The sequence below is a fragment of the Neoarius graeffei genome, chromosome 1, assembly GCF_027579695.1.
Source record: "Neoarius graeffei isolate fNeoGra1 chromosome 1, fNeoGra1.pri, whole genome shotgun sequence".
NCBI lineage: Eukaryota > Metazoa > Chordata > Actinopteri > Siluriformes > Ariidae > Neoarius > Neoarius graeffei.
Window position 1 is genome coordinate 49,705,166 of NC_083569.1, and position 23,199 is coordinate 49,728,364.

Genomic DNA, 23,199 nt, shown 5'->3' on the forward strand with positions numbered 1-23,199 from the left:
GCACTCCGTCAGCTTTTCGCTTACCGCTAGCCATTTTGCTGTCCTGAACACTGACAGTTCTCTGTGCGTGCGCTGCCTGTCACTGCTTGATCGCAAGCATATGACGAAAATTCGGAAAATATGAATAGTTCATTTTATAACTAAATATCAATTTTAATTGATAAAATCAACAAAATACAAGATGCAGACATGTTTGCCAAAAAGCAATTAAAAAAAAAAAAAGCCATGACCACTTTTGGGGATTGCCTCATAGGGCCGGTCAAAGGGGGTGGGGGGTGGGGGGCCGTAGTTTGATGACCCCGATTTAAAATATTTTCATTTCAAACAATAGAGATGTGTCTCTTCATATATGAATTTGCCAAAAGCTTTCAGGTTATAAATTAAGAGATACTATGCAAACATCAGTTTGGCAGCTTTTTTTAATGAATTTTTCAAGGTGCTACAAGCACAACACAGCCTACATGGTTCCAAAGATTTACACAAAACAAATTAAGTAAGAGAACACCTAATTAAAATAATAGATTTGTTCAAATGAAGAGTTCGTTCCAGTGTAGGTGGGCTGGTAGTTATAGATTAAAGCGTTCTGCTCTTCTTTTTGGCTGGGAAACTTATGAAGACTTTTTCTAGCTGCAGAATAAGGAAGGAAAAAAAAGTTTTCAGAATTAAGAATACCCAATTAAACAGGCATGTAAATGTTTTAACTTATGATGTAGAGACCTCTACATCATTTTAAGTTATATCTATTCATACCTTCGTTGACAAAAAAGTAGCTCATATAGAACATGGTTCTGACTGCAGCAGCTGAGTGGGGGATGTACACCTGAGTCCACTCAAATGCATTTTTCTCTGGGTGCCACTGGGTTCCATAAATTGGGAAATCATATGCTGTGCAAGTGTGAAAGGAGAATATTGAATTTGTACAGATTTGTTAAGCATTTTTTTTTTTTTAAATCCCTTAATCGTGCATTCTCACCTTCCACAGTAGACACAAATTCTGTTTGTCCGTCTGTGTTTGTACTCAGAATTTGGTAAAACTTTTTCAGCTTTTCATTTCCATTGAATTTCTGTGCCAGAGGTAGACAAACACTGAAGTAATGGAGACTTGAAAAAACACACCACACCATTTACCAGTATTCCAGAACTGCCAGTTTCATTACTTGAACTGAAACGAGTAGTAACTGTGGTGAAATGACTAAATGTAGCAACATTTAAAAAATAATACCTCAGTAGAGACACTCCAATGATGAGAGTTCTCTGTGAGTGGTTCATTTGCCAGTGATGTCATCAGGTCCTCTGGGAAGTCCTTGAACATTCGGCTGTCCTTTACTTCTAAAATCACATACGAGTAAGGAATAACACATAACCGGGCGTGGTGTTAAGAAAAATAAACAGCAGGGCAAAGCAGAAAGCTGTTACCACCATGAGCTTGATTTGTTTCCCTAATAGCATGCCCCTGTGTGTTTTATTCCTCTTATACCACAGCAGTTCATCAACCATTACAGTTATTAGTTTCTAGAACACCACGCCATTGTTTTTAAAAACATTCCGTTACATTTCAAGTTGTTCCTCTCTCTCTAACCTTGTCATGTTACCAAAAAGTGCAAAGACCTCCATGTTGAAGACTCTCCATTTTCAGAGTTCGAGTGCTGAGAGCTACGAATCCTTCCAGAAATGTATCACCTTACAGACAGCTAAACCCGATCAATAATTACTTTTCTTTGCTAACCACATTGTTTTTATTTTTTAAATAAAATCATGTGGCACATCCCCCATCCAAGGCCCTGTGCATGATTTGTTACTATGGAAACAAGAATACACAACTTGCATGTTAACATACGGTAAACGTGCTTTTGCTTTGCAGTCGCCACTACAGTCAGAACTGCTGACCAATAACCTTCGGATCAATCCAATTCGAGATTCCAACAGCACGGCTGTATAAAGCAACTCTCATAAAGCAGTTACTTGCTTGGAGCTTTTTGGTTAATTATTACTTCACCCATGGCAGTACAAACTGCTGAACCTGCGATACCTTGTTGTTCAACATCAGTCTACAAGTCTTACACATCAATACCAAGATTTATCACCACGCCAACAGAAAACGTACCATAAATGTCTTAGATCGATCACTTATTTTTATTGGTCCCTCTGCATATTCAGATGATGTAGTAGATCTTCAAAGGCCAAAATGGAGATAACGACAAAATATTTTGCAGTCCAAGTTACAGTGAGGTACCGTGAGATGGCACAATTTTTTGTAGAATAGCCAGATCAGCTTAACAGTTAAATATATTGCACAATGTACCCTCCGGCCCTCAGTTTGGATGGTAAACCAGGTGGTTTAAAAAAAAAAAAAAAGCCCCCCCCCCACCACCACTAGGGCCCCCTTGAACTTAAATAACAGTTTTATGCAGATTTATTATTTTCAATAAGATAAAAAGACCTTTATTTTCCCACAATGGGGAAATTGTTTGCAGCAGCACAGTGGATAGCAGCAGAAGACGACATATCAAGCCACACAAGTAAAAAAATAAATAATAGTGTACATTTAAAAACCACACATTTAAAAAGAAAAAAGATATATACATACACCCAAGATAAATGCTAAATTAGTGGAATTATGAAGTAGATGAAACACATTGCGCATATCAGGTGGTCATAATTGCAGAAGATAAAACAGGAAATAAAAACCCAAAAAACAATGCAACGACTATTGACACATACGATGTGAGTCTACTGTGAGCAGTGCTGGTTGTACAGTCTAACAGCTGCAGGAAGGAATGATCTGCGATAATGCTCCTTCACACACTTAGGGTAGAGCAACCTCACCTTTGGTGAAATTGAGTGGTAGAGCAACGCCGCTGGTATTAGTACGGGACAACAGGGACTTTCCACTTGTCAGCAACGTTAGCTGCTCAAAGCCCAAGCATGTCCCCCACACAGGAAAATAATCTCCTTTTGAGTTGGCCTATCAACACACAGATATCAAACCTTTAATACTGCTCAATTATTGACCAACAAATTCAGCGTAAGCTGCTTTTTCCCCCCGCAATCAGACTTTTTTTTTGTGACTCAAGTTCAGAGCCTCACGCTGAGAAAGCAGTCTCTTGACTTGTGAACATTGAACCGCCCTCTGAAATTATATCGGATAGAGACGTTCACACTAATCACCACTATAACATCAACATGAACAAGCTGCACAAACATGGAGGCTCTTACTGTACCTCCAGCGCAAGTCTGTAGAATATTCCTGCTGCTTTGGCATAACCAGATGAAAAAATGCTGGCGCCACCACCAGGAAAAAGGATTCTACAGGGAAAAGGAAAAAAAGGATCTGTACAATATAATGCGATGTGAATAGGGATTATTCCTGGGGTTCATTACTCACCCATTTATAGATCTGAAGAGTACGGTGTATTCATCTTCAGTCCTATTAATCCTGCACACAAAGATAACATGCATCTCAGCTTTACATCAGTACTGGTGTAGTGGTTTATATTCAGATCCCCATTGAATAACATTTATATATTGGCTACTACGGCAATTTGTTTTAGTCCTATTTGTACATTTGAGTATTTTTCAGTCCATAAATAATGGAGTAGATAAGCTGAGCAAATAAATTACTCAAATTTCCTTATTATGGTCAAGGCAGCCGCTGTAGAACAGTGTGTTCGGGGTATACTGTATACCAACAGCCACTTGCAAGGAAGTCTACTGCTTGTCCGAGTTAAAATGCAGATACTAGACAACTTTATATGCACACACTTAAGTACTGAAATAAAATGGGGTACAAGCCTCCAATATCACCCATAGTTGGAAATTGTTCCCCATTTTAAGAAACCAGCATTCTGTGGTGACGTCTGAGCATTTACATACACAGAAAACACATTTGTCGTAGTGTCTGACAAATTTTCCTGTGGCTGGGAAACAATATTTCTTGAGATATTAAAATCCTATACATGGCTTCCCAGATAAGTCACTTTATAAATTAAAATGGATTAAAAAAAAAAAAATTGTGATGTTACAATTCAGTCAAAATATTTTTCTCTGACTTAGCTGTTTAGGTCACAAGTAAAAAACAAAAACAAACGAGGGGGGAGGAGAGATGAGCAATGTCTGAAAACACACATGCTGTGTTCACATATACAACCCCGATTCCAAAAAAGTTGGGACAAAGTACAAATTGTAAATAAAAACGGAATGCAATTATGTGGAAGTTTCAAAATTCCATATTTTATTCAGAATAGAACATAGATGACATATCAAATGTTTAAACTGAGAAAACGTATCATTTAAAGAGAAAAATTAGGGGATTTTAAAATTTCATGACAACAACACATCTCAAAAAAGTTGGGACAAGGCCATGTTTCCCACTGTGAGACATCCCCTTTTCTCTTTACAACAGTCTGTAAACGTCTGGGGACTGAGGAGACAAGTTGCTCAAGTTTAGGGATAGGAATGTTAACCCATTCTTGTCTAATGTAGGATTCTAGTTGCTCAACTGTCTTAGGTCTTTTTTGTCGTATCTTCCGTTTTATGATGCGCCAAATGTTTTCTATGGGTGAAAGATCTGGACTGCAGGCTGGCCAGTTCAGTACCCGGACCCTTCTTCTACGCAGCCATGATGCTGTAATTGATGCAGTATGTGGTTTGGCATTGTCACGTTGGAAAATGCAAGGTCTCCCCTGAAAGAGACGTCGTCTGGATGGGAGCATGTGTTGCTCTAGAACCTGGATATACCTTTCAGCATTGATGGTGTCTTTCCAGATGTGTAAGCTGCCCATGCCACACGCATTAATGCAACCCCATAGCATCAGAGATGCAGGCTTCTGAACTGAGCACTGATGATAACTTGGGTCGTCCTTCTCCTCTTTAGTCCGAATGACATGGCGTCCCTAATTTCCATAAAGAACTTCACATTTTGATTCGTCTGACCACAGAACAGTTTTCCACTTTGCCACAGTCCATTTTAAATGAGCCTTGGCCCAGAGAAGACGTCTGTGCTTCTGGATCATGTTTAGAGACGGCTTCTTCTTTGAACTATAGAGTTTTAGCTGGCAACGGCAGATGGCACGGTGAATTGTGTTCACAGATAATGTTCTCTGGAAATTTTCCTGAGCCCATTTTGTGATTTCCAATACAGAAGCATGCCTGTATGTGATGCAGTGCCATCTAAGGGCCCAAAGATCATGGGTACCCAGTATGGTTTTCCAGCCTTGACCCTTACGCACAGAGGTTCTTCCAGATTCTCTGAATCTTTTGATATTATGCACTGTAGATGATGATATGTTCAAACTCTTTGCAATTTTACACTGTCGAACTCCTTTCTGATATTGCTCCACTATTTGTCGGTGCAGAATTAGGGGGATTGGTGATCCTCTTCCCATCTTTACTTCTGAGAGCTGCTGGCACTCCAAGATGCTCTTTTTTATACCCAGTCATGTTAATGACCTATTGCCAATTGACCTAATGAGTTGCAATTTGGTCCTCCAGCTGTTCCTTTTTTGTACCTTTAATTTTTCCAGCCTTTTATTGCCCCGTCCCAACTTTTTTGAGATGTGTTGCTGTCATGAAATTTCAAATGAGCCAATATTTGGCATGAAATTTCAAAATGTCTCACTTTCGACATTTGATATGTTGTCCATGTTCTATTGTGAATACAATATCAGTTTTTGAGATTTGTAAATTATTGCATTCCGTTTTTATTTACAATTTGTACTTTGTCCCAACTTTTTTGGAATCGGGGTTGTATACCGGTACAATAGTGGTATAACTGTATCGATACAAAGTATACCGGTACAGTTTAGTGCATCTGTCCACACTAACGAGAAATATGTTTGCGGTTTTCTTTTCACGGTAGTTGAAATGCGCGTGCGCGAAATGTTTCCGTGGTTACCGAGTAACTTCCTTCTGAGAATATATGGCAGCCGTTATTTCGGGATCTCGAGAAAACAAAGTTATTTCATGATCTCAGCTGGATCACTGTATCTCCGTCGGTAGAGACGAAGCCGGGCCAGTCTTCTGTGGAGGTGCCGCGGACTAATTTTGAAATTATCCCTTATTAAAAGGCTTAATGCAATCTCTCCCTGTATCAACCCCTGATCAAAATATTGCCTTATTAGGTGATCGATTATTCCAGACATTCTAATGACCAAAGTTGCATCTATACAGAATGAGAAATAGCCCCAAAGTCAGCATATCACAAGTCTCTTGGCGCACCTGAATGAACCATTTCTCAGCTGTTTACTCGAGATCATGAAATAATTGTTTTGTTTTCTCGAGATCACGGAATAACGGTTTTGTTTTCTCGAGATCTCAAATTAGTTGTGTTGTTTTCTCGAGATCCTGAATTATGTAGTTATCTCGGGCTAACAAGGTGAATTTAAAAAAAAAAAAGGATTATATGAAGGGCCTCTCTCAGCTTCCGTACGGATGAAACAACGTGTGCGCTTTTTGTTGTCAATGTACAGTCTGTATTTCTGGTGGTCATTTATTCAGTCGAACTGTATAAAACGCGCGAGGCAGTGGAGAAAGAAACAAACGAATCTCCATTCTTCACTATTTTATTCACCGAAGACATCGATTGAGGTGTGTGACTTTGCGCATGCACATTATATTTGTATCAATACAGAACCGCTTCATCTGTCCACACTACAGCGAAGCGCTACTGTACCGGTACGAAACCCATACGTTTGTGGGTTTCGTACCGATAGTTATACCGCTACAGTACCGGTATAGTTGCTAGTGTGGACAGGTGTTGCGGTACGAAAGTAGTTTCGTATCGGTACAAAATCCCTAGTGTAGACAGGGTAACACACCCCTGGAAGAAATAACAGCATATTCTATTTTTGAGGCTATTAAAAAGCCAAACAGAATTATTAAATGGTGTATTCCTGTAAAGGATCCCTTATACTATACGCTTCTTTAAAAAACAAGGAGTCATCAGGAGAGGACATATCCCCCCGGCTTCCACATGAAACCCCACTCCAAATTTTCCCCAAGTTGAATTGGTTGCCATGGAAATATGGAGGAAAAAAAAAAAATCCTAATAGTTTGAGTTACACACCAGAAACTAAAATGTTTCCAGATGGACAGACAGATAGCTATCCCCCTGCATTATATACCGGGGGGATAATAAGAAGTCAATCACCTTTCATGTTTCAGAAATATTATTTGGGGTCCAAGCACTTTGTTTCAAAACCCTTTTGCTGTTTGTGTGGATGGACACTCACCAGCCACTTTATTAGGTACACCCATACACCTGCTGTTGTATGCCGTTCTCTAATCAGCCAAAACTTTGATAGCAGCACGATGCATAAACTCATGCAGATACAAATCAAGAGCTTCAGTTAATGTTCACGTCAAACATCAGAATGGGAAAAATTGTGATCTCTGGGACTTTCATTGTGGCATGGGTGTTGGTACCAGATGGACTGGTTTGCATATTTCAGAAACTGCTGATCACCTGGGGTGTTTTTTTTTTCCTCTCTCTCTCTCTCTCTCACACACACACACACACACAACCAATCTCTAGAGAGTTAACACAGAATGGTGCAAAAAACAAAACATGCAGCGTGCGAGCGACAGTTCTATGGGTGAAAGCGCCTTGTTGTTGAGAGGTCAAAGAAAAAACGGCCAGTGCAGAGTTTCCTAAAAGCATTGTAACACAAAGATCATCGTTAAATGGTAGAGCGAGCAGCACAATGAACACACACACACACACACACTAGTTAAGATACTCTTAGTGTTTTGGGAAACCCACCACTGATTGGTTCGAGCTGCCAGGAAGGATATAGTAACTCATAATCGCTCTTTACAACCGTGGTGAGCAGAAAAGCACCTCAGCATGAAACAGCAGAAGACCACATTGGGTTCCAGTCCTGCAGCCAAGAACAGGACTCTTAGAATTAAGATGATGTTCCTATTAAAGTGGAAATTATTTTCAGTTTAAATGAGTGCCATACTTTGTGTGGAGTTTGCATGTTCTCCCCGTGTCCGCGTGGGTTTCCTCCGGGTGCTCCGGTTTCCCCCACAGTCCAAAGACATGCAGGTTAGGTTAACTGGTGACTCTAAATTGACCGTAGGTGTGAATGTGAATGGTTGTCTGTGTCTATGGCCCTGTCCACACCGCAACAGATTCAGGTGAATCCAATACAATTGGATATCGTTTCGGCCTGGCGTCCACACGGCACCGGCGTTTTGGGTGCCCCAAAACGCAATCTTTTGAGAACGGGTTCCAGAGTGGAAAGATCTGGCAACGTTGCCGTTGCAAAGTCGTCTGGATGAGTAGAACGGATTTGTTTACGATGACGTCACAACCACATGACTGAGTGCTTCACGCCGGGTAGAAGTGTAACGAACTCGATGCGAGTTGTCAACAAATCCTATAACTTGGTTCATGAAACGCGCTTACAAAATATTTTCACTGTGAATATTGTGTAATGGTGCAGAGAGAGAGAGAGAGAGAGAGAGTCAATCCCGCCAGCAAAAATGGGGGGGAAAAAAAAAAAAGGAGCGATCTCACCTCTTCAGATGTTGGTTTAAGTCCTACAATACATTCCTCAAAAAGGGCGTAGAAGAACAAATTAATCCATCAACGTGTAGCATTCAGTTTATTCCGGACCATTAAAGACGCCGCCTTCCGCGTAGAATCATACATCATCCTCGCCGCCATATTGGATGGGTCAAAGCGGAGAATAAAGATGCCTCATTCATGTGCTGCGTTTAACTGTACCAACAGGTTTGCAGTCCAAACGAGATCACATGGGATTACCTTTCACAGGTGAGACTGGAAAAATACTTTTCATTGTATTTGGTCATTATAATGTAATTTTACGAACAGATTTTTATGACTTTGTGGCTAATATGAAGTCTCGCGCATAATAGTTTATGCGCATGCGTCCTTACTTCTTCTATTGTTCTGGTGTCTCCGAAGGGACCGTCTTACAGCGCCCCTAGAAGTGTGGCATGTGTATTGCATCGTTTTCAGCAAGCGTTGCGTTGCCGTATGGACCTGATATTTTACTGATCGTTGCCCATGTGGACGCGATATTTTTTTAAATAACATCTCGTTGCCTTGTGGATGTAGCCTATGTGTCAGCCCTGTGATGACCTGGCGACTTGTCCAGGGTGTACCCCGCCTTTCGCCCGTAGTCAGCTGGGATAGACTCCAGCTTGCCTGCGACCTTGTAGAACACGTACATCTTGCTTAATGTACTTTGGATCCTCCACTGTGCTTGTTCTCCCAAAAAACACACGTTAACTGGAACTCAACATTCCAGACCCAGACATTGGGCACCATTTTAAAACACTACTATTTATCACCAGAGGTGGACAGTAATGAAGTACATTTACTTGAGTACTGTACTTAAGTACACTGAGTATCTGTACTTTGATTATTTTTTTTTGGAAACTTATGACTAACTTCACTACATTTGAAATGCAAAACATTGTACTTTTTACTCCACTACATTTCTATCAAGGCCCTTGTTACTAGTTGCTATGAAGCAGCTTTGAAAGTGGATGTTTTTTCTTTTCTAAAACGTGATTGGTTTTTTCGCAGTAATCACTAGGGTCATGTCACATCCATAGACTATAAAATCAAGTTCAGTGATTTCTCAGCGGCATTATTTGAACACGATCAGTTGATGGCAGAATGGAAGGAGGCGGTTCTTCTGGAGAATGCATGCACTCATGGCTTTACCTAGAACCCATGTTTCAGTTTTCTGAAAAGATTAAAGATTTGTTTAGTTTTAAATGTTTGCCGAAAACAAAAATCACATCGCGGCCTACAAAAACTCGCCGTCCAGCCTGCGGAAGCATATTGAGGTATATAAACCTTTTATTCTAAGAGAAAGCTTGCACCGAAGTTGTCTGTGCTTTTAGAGCTAGCGATAACACTGCAATAGCTATGCAGTCTGGTTAGTCAAATGACTTTCTATGGATTTGCCCGCCAAGTTGCCGTAGTCTTGTCCATGGCTAACGTTAACACATCGCTAGTTAACTTGGACACTGTTAGTTAGCATGTAAAAATGGAGTTATGCTAAGATGAATGACATTAACTTATCTGAAGTCTTTCAGAAATGTGTTTTAGCATAATCTTGCCAAATAAACAGACTGTAGAAATCTCTCTTTTCTAGTAGCATTAGCTATCCAATATGATTTTGAAGTGTGTTTCCGGGCAGCACGGTAGTGTAGTGGTTAGCACTATCGCCTCACAGCAAGAAGGTTCGAGCCCAGCGGCTGACAAGGGCCTTTTTGTGTGGAGTTTGCATGTTCTCCCCGTGTCTGTGTGGGTTTCCTGCGGGTGCTCTGGTTTCCCCTACAGTCCAAAGACATGCAGGTTAGGCTAATTGGTGGCTCTAAATTGACCGTAGGTGTGAATGTGAATGGTTGTCTGTGTCAGCCTTGCGATAACCTGGCAACTTGTCCAGGGTGTACCCCACCTCTTGCCCATAGTCAGCTGGGATAGGGTCCAGCTTGCCTGTGACCCTGTAGAACAGGATAAGTGCTTACAGATAATGGATGGATGGAAGGAAGAGAGTTTGCTAGCATGTCAGGTGGAGTTTCACGGACTAGCTAGCTTAACGTTAAACCACCATGATGGCACAGCATGCATTCATTTTGTGAATTCACAGTTCTGTCTTTGGTAACGGCATTAGGTTTTGTAAGCGTTGTGGCAATAATATGACGATGCGTTGACAGAAAATGTACTTTTAATACTGAAGTATTTTTAAAAGCAAATACTTCAGATCATCATTGTTGACTTCAGGAAAAACCAACCCAGCCACGCTCCACTTCTCCTCAACAACATGGCCCTGGAGGTGGTCAATAGCACCAAGTTCCTGGGGGTGCACATCACAGACAACTTCACCTGGTCTGTGAACACCACGTCACTGGTCAAGAAGGCACAGCAACGTCTGCACGTCCTGCGTAGGATGAGGAGAGCCCACCTGCCCCCGCCCATCCTCACTACATTCTACAGAAGCACCACAGAGAGCGTTCTAACCAGCTGCATCTCTGTGTGGTGTGAAGGCTGCAGTGCCTCTGACTGGAAGAATGTGAAGAGAGTGGTGAGGACAGCAGAGAAAATCATTGGAACTTCTCTTCCCTCCATTCAGGACATTGCACTAAGGCGTTGCATCTCTCGAGTTTTCAGCCTGAAGTCTAGGCTGAAAACATCTGTTTAGTCAAGCCTTTTGTTAATGGTGTTTATGAGGTAAAGGTGTAGATCTGGAGGGTCCGTTTTGGTAACTGGGATGTATGGATGCTATCAGTCCCCCACTCACTTGCTCACTCGAGTTTGTTGATTGTGTAGTGGCTGCTGCTTTATGTCCCAGGGCTCCCTCATGCCTGTATTACTTGCTCATTGGGGATAGATTAGGGATAAAATTAACTCATGTTTTAAGTCGTTCAAATTCTGTAAAGCTGCTTTGCGACAATGTTTATTGTTAAAAGCGCTATCCAAATAAACTTGACTTTCTCCCTCTCCCCTTTTAGTTATGCTGTCATAGTGAGTTTTGCCAGAGTCCCTACTTGTACTCAGCACAAAACGTATACTGTTCCTTCTTATTCAGGTGACATTGGGCATACCCAACAACCTGTGTCCCCCCCCCCCCAAAATCTGCTCCTCTGAGTTACAAGTCAATCCTGGGATCGAGGTGCTGACCTCTTCTGCTCCTCGGACCTGCCTGATCCATCCTGATGCCCTGTGTCTGGACGGAGTCTCATCACACCATTCCTGTGAAGGACAGCCCCATATGGACAGTTGAAAGTCCCGCTTGGAAGATGCTCTGGACACTTACAGTAATGCTTTTATGGCTGAGGACTGCAGTTGTCATGAACAGTTTTGCACTCAAGTTTCCATCAATGAAGAGTTTATAATATCAACAAAACTGACTTCATGTTAAAACTGTTAATGTTGTCTGTTGTTGCCCAAATGAGGATGGGTTCCCCTTTGAGTCTGGTTCCTCTTGAGGTTTCTTCCTCGTGTCGTCTGAAGGAGTTTTTCCTTGCCACCGTCACCACAAGCTTGCTCATTGGGGATAGATTAGGGATAAAATTAGCTCACGTTTTAAAATCGTTCAAATTCTGTAAAGCAAGCGGCTTTGCGACAATGTTTATTGTTAAAAGCGCTATACAAATAAACTTGACTTGAGCCAGAATCATCATCATCAGTGACCCCTCACACCCTGACTATGGACCGTTTTCCCCTCTGGAAAGAGATTCCGCAGCATTTGGTGCAGGACCACCAGGTCCTGTAACAGCATTTTCCCCCCAGGTCACCAGACTGCTGAACTCCAAACCCAAACTTCTACAACCTCAATTCCAAAAAAGTTAGGATGCTGTGTACACTAAATAAGAACAATGTGATAATTTGCAAAATCATGGAAACCCTATATTTCATTGAAAATGGTACAAAGACAACATACCAAATTTTGAAACGGAGAAATTTTATTATTTTTGAAAATTATATGCTCATTTTGAATTTGATAATCAGCAACACATTTCAGAAAAGTTGGGACAGGGGCATGTTTACCACTGTGTTGCATCACCTCTACTTTTAACAACACTCTGTAAATGTTTGGGAACTGAGGACACCAATTTCTGTAGTTTTGAAAGAAAAATGTCCCATTCTTGCCTGATATACAGTTTCAGTTGCTCAACAGTTCGGGGTCTCCTTTGTTGTATTTTGAGCTTCATAATGCACCAAATGTTTCAAATGGGAGACAGGTCTGGACTGCAGGCAGGCCAGTTTAGCACCTGGACTCTTACTACAGAGCCATGCAGTTTTAATATGTGCAGAAAGCAGTTTGGCATTGTCTTGCTGAAAGAAGGAAGGCCTTCCCTGAAAAAGATTTAGGCTGGAAGGCAGCATATTGCTCTCATTCAGCATTAATGATGCCTTCCCAGATGTACAAGCTACCCATGTCATGTGCACTAATGCACCCTCATACCATCACAAATGCTGGCTTTTGAACTGTGCACTGATAAGCCGGATGGTCCCTCACCTCTTTAACCTGGAGGACATGGTGTCCATGACTTCTAAAAAGAATTTCTCCTTTTGATTCGTCAGACCTCGGGACAGTTTTCCACTTCGCCCCAGTCCATCGTAAAAGAGCTCGGGCCCAGAGAAGGTGGTGGTGTTTCTGGATATTGTTTATATCTGGTTTTAACTTGCATTTGTGGATGCAGTAATGAACTGTTTTCACAGACGATGGCTTTCTGAAGTGTTCCTGAGCCCATACAGTGATTTCCACTAGAGACACGTGTCTACTTTTAATGCAGTGTCTCCGGAGGGCCTGAAGATCACAGGCATCCAACGTCAGTTTTCAGCCTTGTCTCTTGCATATAGAGATTCAGAGAATCTGGAGAAATGATATCATGTACCATACATGAAGTGATCCCCAAATTCTCTGCAATTTTATATTGAGGAATGTTATTCGTAAGCTGTTGCACTGTTCACCCATTCAGTCTTTCACAGAGCAGTGAACTCCTCCCCATCTTTACTTCTGAGAGATTCCGCATCTCTGGGATGCTCTTTTTATACCCAATCATGTTACTGACCTGTTGCCAATTCACCAAATGGCACAACTTTCAGTCTTTTGTTGCCCCATCCCAACTTTTTTGAAACGTGCTGCTTACGTCAAATTCAAAAATGAGCATATGTTTTTCAAAAAATAAAATCTCAGTTTCAACATTTGATATCTCATCTTTGTACTATTTTCAATGAAATACAGGGTTTCCATGATTCGCAAATATTCACATTCTGTTTTTAGTTATGTTTTACACAGCATCCCAACTTTTTCAGAATTGGGGTTGTATTTATAACTTGAACATTCCAAATTCCACAGGTCACTTTATAATACGTTTGCTGCTCATTCTCATCTCATTATCTCTAGCCGCTTTATCCTTCTACAGGGTCGCAGGCAAGCTGGAGCCTATCCCAGCTGACTACGGGCGAAAGGCGGGGTACACCCTGGACAAGTCGCCAGGTCATCACAGGGCTGACACATAGACACAGACAACCATTCACACTCACATTCACACCTACGCTCAATTTAGAGTCATCAGTTAACCTAACCTGCATGTCTTTGGACTGTGGGGGAAACCGGAGCACCCGGAAGAAACCCACACGGACACGGGGAGAACATGCAAACTCCACACAGAAAGGCCCTCGCCGGCCACGGGGCTCGAACCCAGGACCTTCTTGCTGTGAGGCGACAGCGCTAACCACTACACCACCGTGCCGCCCACGTTTGCTGCTGCATAATTTAATTTAATACACTTCATATTTATTTCTGTGCTAAGCCAAATTGCAACGAAATTTCGTTCGGTGTACAATTGTTGCATACTGAATGACAAAAGGTTGTCGAAGTACCTCGGGCTGTGGCTGGACAGGACTTGCAACACCAACCACTTGTACAGGAAGGGACAGAGCAGGCTATACTTCCTTAGGAGGCTGTGGTCCTTTAACATCTGCAGGAAACTCCTGTGGCTGTTCTATCAGTCCGTGGTCACCAGTGTCCTGTTTTACACCGTGGTGTGCTGGGGGGGCAGCACATCCAAGAAGGACACATCCAGGCTGGACAAACTGATCAGGCGGGCCGGCTCCGTGGTCAGCATGAAGCTGGACTCTCTGGAGACGGTGGCAGAGAAGAGGACTACGGACAAACTATTGAACATCATGGACGATGCCAGTCACCCTCTGCATACAGTCATCAGCAACCAGAGGAGCCTGTTCAGTGACAGAATGCTCCTTCCCAAGTGCAGGACGAACAGACTTAAAACTCCTTTGTCCCTCACGCCATCAGACTGTACAACTCCTCTCTGGGGGGGGGGGGACAGGAGGACAGAGGATGGGAAGAAGCAGTAGCCTAGTCTAACAATAAGCAATGCTGGACAATGTGCAATATCTCTCCTGCTGGCTTCCCCCCCTTTTTTATACTTGTATATGTAAATACTTAATTTCTAGATGATAAATTCTCTATTTTCTATTCTCTGTTTAATGATGCTGCTGGAATCTTAATTTCCCTGAGGGAACCCGCCCAAAGGGATCAATAAAGGTCTATCTAATCTAATCCAAGTTCAGTACTTAAGTAAAAATTTGACTGGAGAACTTTCACTTGTATTGGAGTAACATTTGCAGAGGCTCCAACTCTCCCACTTTAGGGAACATTTAGGTGTGTGTGTGAGAGATAGCTGGATAGTACAGTGGTAATGCTCACCGACTACGACGCGGGAGATCAGGGTTCGAATCCCGGTCGGGGCAAAGCATCATCCTTAGGCAAGACCCCTCATGATATATCAGCCTACCTCAGGAATGAGTGAAGACATAACTGATAGTCACTCGCCCGGGTCAACAAGGTCTGCGTCAGTTGCTAGGGAACCAGGGCAAACTGATGAGAAATGGGCTATTCAAGCAATCCCAGAGATACATGCAGCGAATGTGGGACCCTTGGATACTTCGAAACCCACAATCAAGATAAAGGCAGCACGGAGAGAAGTTAGCCAGCTAGCTGAACTAAAAGGGTGAATAAAGGGGCACCCAGGAAGTACAACTCACTCTCACTCTGCCTCGAAACTGCCAAACAGTGACTAACAGCTCTGGCCACCTGGTTGAAGAGATACACCAAGGAGGGAGAGGCGAGGAGAATAAACAAGCTGTTCTCCACTGAACCAGCCAAGGTGTACTCTCCGTGGCAGGGAAACAACAACCAGAATGGCTAACCCAAGGCAGGACAGTCCTAATCATGAAGGACCCCCAGAAGGGACCCATCCCATCCAATTACCTGTCTCTGCACAACATGGAAGGCCCTGTCAGGCATCATTGCGGCAAAAATGAGTAAGCATGTGGCTCAATACATGAAGGAATTGGCAGTAACACCAGAGGAGCCAAGCACCAGCTACTGGTTGATAGAACAGTCGCCTGAGACTGTAAGAAGAGACAGACCAACCTGTGCACTGCCTGATTGACTACAAGAAAGCCTACGACTGTTCTGCATAGGCCTGAACCCCCTCAGTCGGATCATCACGAAGAGCGCCTACGGGTACCGATTCCGTAGTGGGCATGTAGAGCAGGGGCAACAATCAGCCACCTGCTCTACATGGATGACATCAAGCTGTATGCCAGGAACGAGTGAGAAATAGACTCGCTGATCCACACCACCCGGATCTACAACGATGACATAGGGATGTCATTCGGATTGGAAAAGTGTGGCCGGATGGTCTCACAGAGAGGCAAGATGATCCAGACTGAGGGGATTGACCTACCAGAGGGCAACATAGGTGATATCCAAGACAGCTACAAGTACCTTGGCATCCCACAGGCTAATGGAAACCATGAAGAGGCCACAAGGAAGTCAACCACAGCCAAATACCTCCAGAGAGTAAGGCAGGTCCTGAAAAGTCAGCTGAATGGTAAGAACAAGGTCCGAGCCATCAACATGTATGCACTACCAGTCATGAGATACCCCGCTAGTATCAAACTGGCCAAAGGAGGAGATAGAAGCTACAGATATCAAGACTAGAAAGCTCCTCACCATGCATGGAGGGTTCCACCCCAAGTCCAGCACCCTGAGACTATACACCAAGCGGAAAGAGGGAGGCCGAGGGCTAGTGAGCATCAAGACCACAGTCCAGGATGAAACATCGAAAATCCATCAGAAAGATGGCCCCAAAGGATGAACTGCTAAGTGAATGTCTCAGGCAGCAGAACCCTGATGAGAGTGCAGAGGAGGAACAGACAACCTGGAGGGACAAACCCCTACATGGCATGTACCACCGTCAGATAGAGGAAGTGGCTGATAAAGAAATCCTACCAGTGGCTGGATAATGCAGGACTGACAGACAGCACAGAGGCACTAATCATGGCAGCACAAGAACAGGCCATAAGCACAAGAGCCATAGAGGCCAGGATCTACCAGAGTAGATCAGACCCAAGATGCAGACTGTGCAAAGAAGCCCCTGAAACAGTCCAGCACATAGTAGCAGGGTGTAAGATGCTAGCTGGATCAGCGTACATGGAGAGGCACAACCAAGTGGCTGGGATAGTATACAGGAACATCTGCAACCAGTATGGAATAGAAGTACACAAGTCCCAATGGGCCATACCACAGAAGGTGGCTGAGAACAACAGGGCCAAGGTTCTGTGGGACTTCAGCTTCCAGACTGACAAACAGATCCTGACTAACCAACCAGACATAGTGGTGGTGGACAAAGAGCAGAAGAGGGTGGTGGTGATAGATGTGGCAATCCCAGCTGACGCCAACATCAGGAAGAAGGAACATGAGAAACTTAAGAAGTATCAAGGGTTGAAAGAGCAGCTGGAACAAATGTGGAAGGTCAAGGGTTGCGTGGTCCCCGTGGTAGTGGGGGCACTTGGGGCAGTAACCCCCAAACTGGGAGAGTGGCTCCAGCAAATCCCAGGAACAACATCTGAAGCCTCAGTCCAGAAGAGTGCAGTCCTAGGAACATCAAAGATACTGCGCAGGACCCTCAAACTCCCAGGCCTCTGGTAGAGGACCCGAGCTTGAGGATGACATGGATACCACCCCCCCGCCGGGGGTGAGAAGGAGATATATATATATATATATATATATAAATAAAAAAACACGATACGTTTATGTTGACGAAAATTAATAGAGGACTTTCCGCTTTTTGTGTGTCTGACATTGTATGGGTGGACTCAAGTGTGTACCCCGCGGTATATGCCGATTCCCCGGTTGGTACACCGATCGGCATAACGGGGGGGATTGGAGTGAATGTCGGAGGCATGCGCGCGCAGATCAAGCGCGTATATGAATCGGGTGGAATTCAGTACGCCGCAGGGTGCACACTTGAGCCACCCAATGTCTTAGCAGTCACCGATAAAGCATACTGATGGCGCTATTAAATGATACGCATGAGAGAACGAGAAAACCTGCGACACGCAACCATTTTGTTTGGGTTTTTTTTGCATCTGCATTTATCACCTGCACGTCTTTAACTTTATGTTCTCTTGAATGAGATAATAAAACGAAGTTCCATTGGTGGAAATGGCAAAAGCCAAACTACGAAGAAAAAAATATCAGAAAATCACCAAGATAAAAGTTTGGATCGCCCGTCGCGATGGTCGCCAGGGACGAATGGCGGACTATTTTGGATGGCAGCAAGACGACCCTATATCTGACAAGGTTAGGTCACCAGACCAGACGTTAGATTCTAACCAACTTGTCTGACTTTTACTAACTTAGAATATTATTAGAAGAACATTATTATCAGAGGGTCTACCATTGGCAATTTATAATAGTCATTATTTACATTAACATTAGGCATATTAAAGTTTGGTCTATAGTCACTGGATTTATCTAGATCTGTTACTATTAAGATTTGATTCACCTCATTTTGTGTCAATTATTCATATACACACACAAATTATGTACCAGTCAAAAGTTTGGAAACACCTTCAAATTCGATGTTATTTTTTTTCCTACATTGTAAATTAATACTGAAGTCATCCAGATATGCAGCAACACGTAAGGAATCATTTAGTAAACTTTAAAATGTTAATCAAACCAAAGTATGTTTTAGATTCTTCAACGTAGGCACCTTTTGCTTTGATTACAGCTTTGCACACTCTTGACATTCTCTCAATCAGCTTCATGAGGTAATCACTCGAAATGGTTTTCCAACAGTCTTGAAGGAGTTCCCAGAGGTGCTGAGCACTTGTTGGCTGCTTTGCCTTCACTCTGCGGTCCAACTCATCCCAAACCATCTCAATTGGGTTTAGATCAGGTGATTGTGGAGGCCACGTCATCTGACGAAGCACTCCATCACCCTCTTTCTTGGTCAAATAGCCCTTACATAGCCTAGAGCTGTGTTTTGGGTCATTGTCCTGTTGAAAGACAAATGATGGGCCCACTAAGCGCAAACCAGATGGGATGGCATGTCGCTGCAGAATGCTGTGGTAGCCATGCTGGTTAAGTGTGCCTTCGATTTTGAATAAATCGCCAACAGTGTCACCAGCAAAGCGCCCCCATACCATCATACTTCCTCCTCCATACTTCACTGTGGGAACCACACATGTAGGAACCATCTGCTCACCTTTTCTGCGTCTTACAAAGACATGGCGATTGGAACCAAAAATCTCAAATTTGGACTCACCAGACCAAAGGACAGATTTCCACTGGTCTAATGTCCATTCCTTGTGTTCCTTAGCCCAAGCTATTCTCTTCCTCTTGTTGTTCTTCCTTAGAAGTGGCTTCTTTGCAGCAATTTGACCATAAAGTCCAGATTCACGCAGTCTTCTCTGAACAGTTGATGCTGAGATGTGTGTGCTACTCGAACTCTGAAGCATTTAGGTGGGCTCTTATCTGGGGTGCTGTTAACTTGGGGTTTCTGAGGCTGGTAACTCTGATGAACTTATCCTGTGCAACAGAGGTAACCCTAGGTCTTCCTTTCCTGGGGCGGTCCTGATGAGAGCCAGTTTCATCATAATGTTTGATGGTCTTTGTGACTGCACCTGGGGATACTTTCAAAGTTCTTGACATTTTTCGGACTGACTGACCTTCATTTCTTAAAGTAATGATGGACTGTCGTTTTTCTTTCCTTAGTTGAGTAGTCCTTAGCATAATATGGATTAGAACAGTACTCAAATAGGGCCATTCACTGTATACCAACTCTACCTCTTCACAACACAACTGATGGTCTCAAACACATTAAGAGGTCAAGAAATTCAAGAAATTAACTCCTGACAAGGCGCAGCTGTAAACTGAAAGCCATTCCAGGTGACTACCTCGTAAAGCTGACTGAGAAAATGCCAAGATGTGCAAAGCTGTCATCTAAGCAAAAGGTGCCTACTTTGAAGAATCTAAAATATAAAACATATTCTGGTTTGATTAACACTTTGTTTACCAAATAATTCAAGCTGTTTGTCATATACACAATAACAGACACAGCGGTTATTATTGGGTAATGACACTTATTTTGCAACTATCCGACCAAACTATGCTTACTAATATGAAAAGAAATTAGTTGTTCCACTTTAGCACATAAAAATACACTTCAAGTTGCACTTTTCTACAATTTAAATTACAATTAAAATATATTTAGTACAAAATTAGTTGTTCCAAAATAGCATGCCTCAAGTTAACTAATGGGTTGTTTTACAATCAGGGTACGCAAGCTAAAAATCACATTTAACACTTATCTTCAATATCAAAAGGCTTGACTAAATAAACTTGGTTGTTTATTGTAGCCCTGTGATAGCTCTATTTACCATGCAAAAAAAAAAAAAAAAAAAATTGTGATAACGTTATTTTTGGTGAATGTAGGGCAATGTGTGTCATATTTAGAAAAAATTACTCGTGTCATTTAGAAAAAGTGCTTTTTTTGACCACAGGTAGCTCCAAAAGGGATGCACTTACATCATTCTTTATACCATAAAACACATATTTGGTTCCATATCATTGGAAACATAGTTAAGTTTTAATGTTGAATGCCAGTAAGTTTTCAGACTATTTTGATCAAATTAGTATGCAATTGTGTAAAAGTCCTCTCTGAGACAGCTAATTTTTCAATATAAAATAACATATCTAAAATGATTATTTTCATCCTAAAATGTGGTCAAGATATTGGGACATAAATATTAGAGACAACTAACACAAAGCTCGCAGCCTTATATTTAAAAGCACTATGGAAGTAGTGGATTCTGAATTGTCAAAAAAAAAAAGTCCTCTCCGAGAATCACTTCATTTGTTTCTCCCAGCCCTGCGTACAGCTACACTTAATCTTCTTTATCTTATAGCACATTACACAAAACTACCATACACATGTCAAAAAATTACCTGAAATCTGTTCTTTAACTTGTCCTTCACTTAAAAACTGGTACAAGAACCAGTTTGAATCAATTTGAATTTTGGACCCCTGTGACACAAACTTTGTACCCTGATTGTAAAACAACCCTAATCATAAACACACGAAGTATATTGATGATTAGTGTGGCTTCAAGTACACAAAAGTACACTACCGTTCAAAAGTTTGGGGTCACCCAGACAATTTTGTGTTTTCCATGAAAAGTCACACTTTTATTTACCACCATAAGTTGTAAAATGAATAGAAAATATAGTCAAGACGTTTTTCTGGCCATTTTGAGCATTTAATCGACCCCACAAATGTGATGCTCCAGAAACTCAATCTGCTCAAAGGAAGGTCAGTTTTATAGCTTCTCTAAAGAGCTCAACTGTTTTCAGCTGTGCTAACATGATTGTACAAGGGTTTTCTAATCATCCATTAGCCTTCTGAGGCAATGAGCAAACACATTGTACCATTAGGCTGCTGGGCCATAGAAGGTTCACGCTGCACGCTGCATGCTGCACGCGTGTAAAGAAAAGTGGACAAACGTAGCATGACTTGCTCTGGGCCATAGAACGGCGTTCACGTTGCACGCTGCACACTTCACGCGTGAAGCATGAAATGAACATGCACACTTTTTTCTAGGCGTGAAGACGGAAATTCCAGTCAATGCATGCGGTCACCGCCGCGCCAGCCAATCAGAACGGGTCTAGGGAGATAACGCTATGCTTTCAGGGGAAAACTTCAGAAAAAATATAATTGAATGGTATAATTGAAAAATAGTTCTTCATCGGGATTGTCAAGCAGATTATAGAATGTTCGGTGAAATTCACCACGGGTTTCTCTCAGAAGGAAGTGTTCTCGGCTCCAAATTCTGTTCCTTTTTCTCTTCCTCTGTCTCAGTAAAAGCAGAATGAGGCAATCGTCGTCATCCGAAGAGTCCATATTGTTGGTTACTCGGTCAAAGTAGAACAGACGCAACACGTGAACATCCAAGCATGAAGTTTAATGGCCCAGGGTCCGGTTCTTCACGTGAACGTGTAGCGTGCAACATGCAGCGTGAACCTTCTATGGCCCAGCAGCCTTAGAACACTGGAGTGAGAGTTGCTGGAAATGGGCCTCTATACACCTATGGAGATATTGCACCAAAAACCACACATTTGCAGCTAGAATAGTCATTTAGCACATTAGCGATGTATAGAGTGGACTTCTGATTAGTTTAAAGTGATCTTCATTGAAAAGAACAGGGCTTTTCTTTCAAAAATAAGGACATTTCAAAGTGACCCCAAACTTTTGAATGGTAGTGTATGCTAAATTTTAGTACACTTAGCACATTTATTTTTCACCAGGGTAGTCTCTGTTTATCACAATTTAACTTACATCACAGGGACGACTCGGGCCCCTGCAGACTCCAGGTATTTCACATAGGAAGCCGCGATGTAGGCGTTTCTCTCAGGTGAAGGACAGTGAACATCCTGAGCCAAAACACCTAACACACACAGAGAGAGAGAGAGAGACACCCTAGTGATTAGTTCTACAGGATTACAGACAACAGCATGTCCACACTGCTCACCTTACCTATGATGGGACAGTCGTTTATTTTGTTTCCTTCTGAAACGACAACAAAGGAAATGATTTGGAAGAAGAGTGAGAAACACGCGATGAGCTCCATGCTGTCACTACACTGAGACCTTTATCAGATCGCTCTTACTGGGTTTATGCTCCGCCTCCAGTTCTGCGTCCCTTCAGCTGAACCAGTCTCACATTTCACTCTTAACCTTCTTCACACCCAAATCACAGAAATACCAATACTGTTCAAATACACGCACTGATTTATTTCACCTTTAAATGTCTTAAAATATCATAAATAAACGTGTCCTGTTATCTCAACAGGCACACGTGACACTCAGCAAAGCAGCGCTGGATTCTAATTGGTTAGCCAGGTTTCTAGCAACCAATCAGTGGCGTTCTATAAATACATAGGCATTTGACTGAGTCATGTGATGTGTCGTGATGGCTGTTGTAAATATGCGCATGCGCATATTTGATGGCGAAGAGATTCATCTTCATCACGTGCAGATGAAAGTCAGCTCGAGAGGTTGCGCATGCGCACCTGTGTGCCGCTGACTGATTCAAAGTACCGGGAGGGGGAGGTGTTAGAGTCGATTCAGGTTCCACACAATGTGATTGTCTGGATTCTCAATGATAAACAATACAGAAATTTCGGGAGTGGGCTGGACTTGGCCTTTTCTAAATCAAAAGTTTAATAACAATCCCATTTTGGTTTGAATTTAAGAACATCAGTCTTAAGTGTCAGACTTACTGCATTCGTTATTGCTGTACGAATATGAATTGAGTTAATTTTATTAA

The 23,199-nt window shown here is 42.4% G+C and overlaps 1 protein-coding gene across 1 annotated transcript; it reads right to left on the bottom strand.

The window, feature by feature from the left end:
• Nucleotides 1-401: 401 nt before the first annotated feature.
• LOC132894030 (gamma-glutamyl hydrolase-like) lies at nucleotides 402-22,741 on the bottom strand. The gene is made up of 9 exons (XM_060933247.1): nucleotides 22,408-22,741; nucleotides 22,210-22,318; nucleotides 3,386-3,436; nucleotides 3,222-3,306; nucleotides 2,827-2,965; nucleotides 1,223-1,329; nucleotides 974-1,064; nucleotides 751-885; nucleotides 402-627 (listed from the first exon to the last, which is right to left on the bottom strand). Exons 1-9 carry the CDS (start codon nucleotides 22,499-22,501, stop codon nucleotides 506-508), a joined length of 933 nt encoding a protein of 310 aa, XP_060789230.1. The 5' UTR covers nucleotides 22,502-22,741; the 3' UTR covers nucleotides 402-505.
• Between the last annotated feature and the right edge of the window lie 458 nt (nucleotides 22,742-23,199).

Bases quoted from the DNA above. Each gene is read 5' to 3' on its own strand.
- LOC132894030 (XM_060933247.1), bottom strand. From the start codon at position 22,501: ATGGAGCTCATCGCGTGTTTCTCACTCTTCTTCCAAATCATTTCCTTT. The intron at 2,966-3,221 runs GTACAGTAAGAG...GTGTGTTGATAG, and splicing joins TCTACAGACTTGCGCTGGAG to GCCAACTCAAAAGGAGATTA. The intron at 628-750 runs GTATGAATAGAT...CTTATTCTGCAG, and splicing joins CTACTTTTTTGTCAACGAAG to CTAGAAAAAGTCTTCATAAG.